Source organism: Augochlora pura, chromosome 8 (genome assembly GCF_028453695.1).
Source record: "Augochlora pura isolate Apur16 chromosome 8, APUR_v2.2.1, whole genome shotgun sequence".
In the NCBI taxonomy this organism is placed as follows: Eukaryota; Metazoa; Arthropoda; class Insecta; order Hymenoptera; family Halictidae; genus Augochlora; species Augochlora pura.
The window spans coordinates 1,368,816-1,374,695 of record NC_135779.1 but is presented as its reverse complement, the minus strand read 5'-3'; the positions used below and the strand labels follow the sequence as shown (position 1 = coordinate 1,374,695).

General features: G+C 32.6%; 2 protein-coding genes across 4 annotated transcripts; one reads left to right on the top strand and one right to left on the bottom strand.

Moving 5' to 3' along the window:
• Positions 1 to 400: 400 nt before the first annotated feature.
• Pmi (Transmembrane protein Pmi) lies at positions 401 to 2,282 on the top strand. Of its 3 annotated transcripts, none has more exons than XM_078189472.1 (4): positions 419 to 482; positions 554 to 740; positions 1,201 to 1,418; positions 1,497 to 2,282. In XM_078189472.1, exons 2-4 carry the CDS (start codon positions 727 to 729, stop codon positions 1,781 to 1,783), a joined length of 519 nt encoding a protein of 172 aa, XP_078045598.1. In that variant the 5' UTR covers positions 419 to 482; positions 554 to 726; the 3' UTR covers positions 1,784 to 2,282. The 3 variants fall into 3 exon arrangements, with proteins under 3 accessions (XP_078045600.1, XP_078045598.1, XP_078045599.1); XM_078189473.1 differs by having other exon boundaries at positions 440 to 482; positions 588 to 740; XM_078189474.1 differs by lacking the exon at positions 554 to 740 and having other exon boundaries at positions 401 to 482.
• Positions 2,283 to 3,938: 1,656 nt separating this feature from the next.
• LOC144474531 (dehydrogenase/reductase SDR family protein 7-like) lies at positions 3,939 to 5,813 on the bottom strand. Its single transcript, XM_078189468.1, has 6 exons — positions 5,096 to 5,813; positions 4,889 to 5,032; positions 4,588 to 4,807; positions 4,440 to 4,524; positions 4,216 to 4,376; positions 3,939 to 4,146 (listed from the first exon to the last, which is right to left on the bottom strand). The coding sequence occupies exons 1-6, from the start codon at positions 5,243 to 5,245 to the stop codon at positions 3,947 to 3,949; spliced, it is 960 nt and encodes a 319-aa protein (XP_078045594.1). The 5' UTR covers positions 5,246 to 5,813; the 3' UTR covers positions 3,939 to 3,946.
• Positions 5,814 to 5,880: the final 67 nt, after the last annotated feature.

The window sequence follows — 5,880 nt, the reverse complement described above, 5'->3', positions numbered from 1 at the left end:
GTGACAGTCGTTGCTGAATCGCACAGTATTTAAATACTTGAATGCGATTCAACTCTTTCGCAATGCCAATTAATTTAATGAGCGTTGATCAATGATACCTGAACGCTTCATACAATTATCGTTGTGTCAAGACAATCTGTATGGGGAGAAGTTTGTAAAATCATACACGAGAGCGATACTATTTCGACTCGACATATCGGAATTAGCACTAAAGATAAAAACGATAGAAGTATGAATGATCCGATTTTGGAAGGAAATTTTCGGGGAAATAGATACGTACAGATGTTTCTTGATTTTGTAAGAATGAACATTCGAACAAACTTGGAATACAATGTACGACTCGAGTCATGCGAAAGCTTGTATAGAATCAGCTGATATTTGCATCCGGTTCGATGTTCGGGATTTCTCTTCCGGTTCATCCAGACCTGCGTTCCAGTGTTTGGAGGATTGTCTGTAAAGATGGTAGATGAAGCTGGTGACAGGTTCGTAGGCGAAATTATTTTCGGCATTCTATACGAGATATAATGTATCTAACTACCTTCAATGTACACAGCGCAATTAATAACGATGGTACAATATTCATTTAGAAATAAAATAACCTCGCAGTTATTCCATTATATCTGAGAGAATTGTGTTTTACAATCTCTGCTACATGTCTATGAATTTTGCTAACCAGCAAATTTTCATCTTGATTCAAGACTGGAAATAATTCTCTATTGGGAATGAATGATGTTCTATCGGTGCGTTTAATGTATCCTTCGAATTTTGAAAACTGCTGTCAGTTGTATCGTAAATCTTTGAATATTAAAACTTATTTACTTACTACCGATCGGTTTTCGTTATAATTCAACGAAAGCGCTACTAGAGCGCTAAAACGGAAAGAACAATGTAGGTCCTTGTTCCACGAGCCTATTTGTATTCAAACAATTCTGACGCTGATTAGTTTCAATCAACATCTTACATAACACAGAAAAGCGTGAATTTGTGATAACGATTGTATAGGTTGGAACAACTCACTAAAAATAAATATGTAAATGTTTTGTAATTTCAGAATAAGGATGATGATCCTATAGTAGTGTATGTGTAATGTGAAATGAAAATGTTATGATTTTTAATGGATGAATGAATGAATCAATGAATAATGTTTATACACAACAACAATAGGAACATATTGAAGTTGAAGTTTACATTTTTTTGCAGGGATAATTCCTCGAATGTCGCTATCATCAGGGAGGTGTACGATAATGAAAATGCTCATGAAACATTCGAGTATGAGTTAGAAAGAGCACTTGAATCTGAGTGCAGTTTAATTGTTATCGAACCATCAAAGTTAGGTGATGAAACCTCCAGATGGATAGCAGTTGGAAACTGTCTTCATAAAACTGCAGCATTGTTCGGTCTTGCTGCCATAACTACAGGTTTATAAACAATATAATCTCCATTCTATAAATAATATTATCATGTATACAAAGAATATATTATGATACTTTTTGTAGGTATGGTATGGGGTGACCGACCCTATATTTGTGGTCCACTAGGTTTCATATCAGTAATATCTTGCGGACTCTATACTGTTTCATGGCAGTTTGATCCTTGTTGCCAGTATCAAGTCGAGACTGACACAAGTAAATTACCCCATGATGAGCTATTAGCTTTTTTGGGAGCATCTGCCCCAACGTTCCTTGTAAGGAAAGATGATAAGAGAAGAAGAATTCTTCACACAACCATCACATTGGTTGCACTCAGCATTAGTGCCTGGAGAGTATATCAGGCATTTAAATGAAATTATTCATGTCTGCAGAAAGAAAGAAACTATGTTGCAAAAAACAGTAAGGTAGGCCATACAATGTATTGTATATGATCGCAACAAGGCCTAGCATAGAACTCTGTGAATTACAAAAAGAAATACAGATGTTTTTGCATATATTAATGGAGATTGTCGAGTCACATAAAGGACATATTGTCGCTCAATATTTATTTTTTTTTTTTATGTTTGGACACTACCTTATAGGTAGATGCTAATTTTACAATAGAGAAGAAGAGTATATATCACAGGGTATAAAAGAAAATATAGCCTGTTCTAAGAACGTTTTCCATGTAAAGCTCTATGTTTCTTTATACTTCGTATTGTTACTCTATGATCTCCATCTTGTTGATTCTATTGTCACAGTTAAGTTTAATGCAAAGAAAGACACGATCATATTCACGCAATCACTTAAGTGAAACACCTACTGATATAAGTGTTCTTAGAGTTATACAAAATTGCAACCATATACCTGCAAAGCTGGATTTAGAATTATATATTTTTAGAATGTAAATAAAGTAGATAGATACACTACATACAAGATACAACAGAGAATGTTGCCTAGATTTTCTCACCCACGTTAAAAGAAAAAAAACCATTTGAAACACTTTTTGAAGTGCATTATTTTTAATCACATTTTTTGGCAAGCATGATTATTGGCATAACACGTAGACTATTTCGTAATTATATAAGAGTGTCACTATATGATCTACAAACACACGTAACGTCAGAAAGTAAATATCCTTAATATTCCATTGAGTTAATGTATTGTACTGTATTGTCTAATAAATATGTGAAAAATTTCTGTAACAACATGCAGTCCATTTGTGCATTAATAAATTCTTGCATGTATTTGTACATATATTAGATAATTAATAGATGTTTAAGAATATATATAATGCATTTCAAATACTTGTTTTAAAGATATCAAATAAAATACGAAAACTAAGCAACATCTTCCTCAATTACTGTATAGCTATGTAACATCTACAGCACAAAATGTTGCCACTTCATCACAAAATCTACTACTTTAAAGACGTTAAGAACTGTATACACATTTTTAAGACATACAAAAATATAGAAACTTATGTAAAAAAAACTTGATTTGTGATGTTTATTTGCTTAAGGCTGCTATTAACAGAGAAAAGAATGACAAAAATGGAAGGAGGAAAAGTCAGTAATAGAAAATACTTTACTATAGATTTTAAGAAGTTGTCTGTTTTTTCTGTTTGTTAAAAAGATGAATATAAAATTATTTCTATTTTATAATTACGTATACTCTACAAACGCATACTCGTAGAAAGGCATGTGTTTGTAATGTATTCACTTTTACTTGAGTAACATCAATTCAATATAAAAACTCGATATATTAACAAAATACTACATCCAAATGATTGTTAATGATCCTGCCATGACAACAGTGTTTATACCAATCACTGTATGCTATACATATGTAACATTCTATGTCTGAATTTGTAGCCAAATACTTGTCATATAATATAACAGTGATTCTATAGATTTAACATAGAGGAGGAACATTTTAAAAAACATCTACTGTGAGAAAATTCGCATTTTTACTGAACTGCGTATTAGTTAAGTTCATATTTATGTGTCATTTATAACTTGAATGAAATTCATTGATCATTATACATTTTTCAAGCATTTATTTTGTACTTACCCAGACTTTATTATGTTATAATTTCATCCTAAAATTTTATTGTGTAAAACATGATTTTTAGATTGTATACGATTTTAAGTAATAGATGACACATACGCGGTATTTCAAAGTGCTTCAGTCTTAATTCCATTAAAGCGTTTGTAGTATTAAAATGCATATGCTGTACACAAATGCCATTATTCAGTGGCATAACAATAAACTATAGTTTGGATATAATTACGTTCATTTTAATTAACAGCATTGTTTCCCATTTTTATAAAAGACATATGTAAGTTATTAACCTACGCCTATCTGTGGCAACAGATAAATGTTAAAAATTTGTTACATTCTAGGTTTCGTTTTATGTACAACATGTAATACAGCGAAATATTACTATTTCGAAAATGTAAGTACTTTGTACACGTGATGCAAAATATAACGTAAGAACAACAAATTAAAAATATTTTGTAATATAATATTGATCATTATGCATCTTTATCAGATTTTCTTGCTCGTTTATGCATAATCCAAAAATAAAGCGATGGGCACAAAGTTCGTAAATATATTGCAACCTTTGGAGAAAATGGAGCTATAATTACATCCTTCTCATCCTTCACTATTGCTTTTAAAATGCGTTCTGCAACATACTCGGCAGAGTATCCCTCTTCTGTGGACTTATCCATTACTACAACAAAAAATTTGTTCAGATAAAAAATTACGTTCAATATGGATGACATTGCTTTTATTTGTTCACCTCCATAGACTTGTCCATTCCCAGTTAAGGCATTGAGAGAAAGAGCAGTGCGTACATAACCAGGACTGATAACATTTACTTTTATATTTTGATCAGCCAACTCTGCTCTACAACTGTCACACCATGCTTCTAATGCATGTTTTGATGCAGCGTATGCAGATCTAAGACAATGACATTGACATTATTACATGATATCAAGCAGTGTATGGATAAAATAGACTGACCTATATGGAATAGCAATTTTTCCCTGTACGCTGCTTACACATACTATATGACCGTATTTTTGTTTTATCATGTGTGGAAGGACAACTGTGAAATTATATGTTTAAAAGATAAAAATCTATAGTTTTGCCAAACTTTATAGCTATTTACCTTTTGCCAATGCAATTTGAGCAAAATAATTTGTCAGCATTATTTTTATATCTACATCTACATTTGTATTAACCACTTCTCCTCTGTAAGAAATGCCAGCATTATTAATTAAAATATCAACTTGTCCGTGAATTTCAATTACTTTCCCTACTTCAGTATGTAGAGAATTAATGTTAGTTATGTCCAGTGGTAAAATTATAGGAGGATAAGTTGGTATTGTCTAAAAATCAAAGTGTACATTGCAATTATTTCTGTATAAGTAACTTGGAAAAAAAAGTTGGAATAACAAATTTTTGCATACATGATGAGTTTTTATTAAAGAACTCTTCACTCTTTCTAATTCTTCTTTCCTTCTGGAAACTAAAATTACTTTGCAGCCACAATTATAAAAGGAATGTGCCAATGCCTCTCCTAATCCTGAACTAGCTCCAGTTATCATTACAACCTACAATACAAAGTCCAATTAACATTTCGTATTCGACCTCTATGAATCTTACATAATACGCACCTTTCCACGGAGCATTGTTTTCCGCCGTTTGTATTGCATAAAATCATAGAAGTGGTATAATAACCATGGAACTGTTATTGGAAATCCAAGTAACTTAAATAACCACCATATCAACCACCAACCTTTCAGCTGCTCTTGCTTCATGTTCATATACGTTTTCAATTACAAGAGCTACAGCAATTTTTCAATTGCTGATATCAATGATTGAAATGCAAACAAACAACTTAATATGATAGTTATACTTTTATAGGACTTCTAACCTATGAAAACCAACCTTTAGACCGTTTCGGAATGACCACATGGTAATGACTTGCGTAATTATCGATTCCCATTTTCTGTTTTACGCGACCGCTTTGTTTATACGAAGGTAATCGGTGAAAACGAACAAGTTTGAGTTTCATTTTCTTATTCCACCCTATTTCTCACGGTTCTAGGAGTATGTTAATTATAATTGTAATACAAATAATTATATTTATATTGTTTACTCCGAGAAGCAAAAATGTGTTCGATTAAATTTTCCGACGTTAAAATGATATATTTTTCGTGTGCTGTATTAAATTCGGATCTCCGGACAAAACGAAGGTTTCCGGGGGTGGGGAAAAAAAAGGGAGCAGCGGAATTTGAAAAAAGGCGGAAACACGGATTGAGCTGTGGTTGTGTGTGTTGTATTTATGGTTGCACTAGCAGACGGCGCCACGTTCGACGGCGTTTTGTAATTGGTTGGTAGTAAGCGCGCCCCTTGTCAGCTGTGCGCCACAGAATCAGCCGTCGTCCGTCGTAGACGC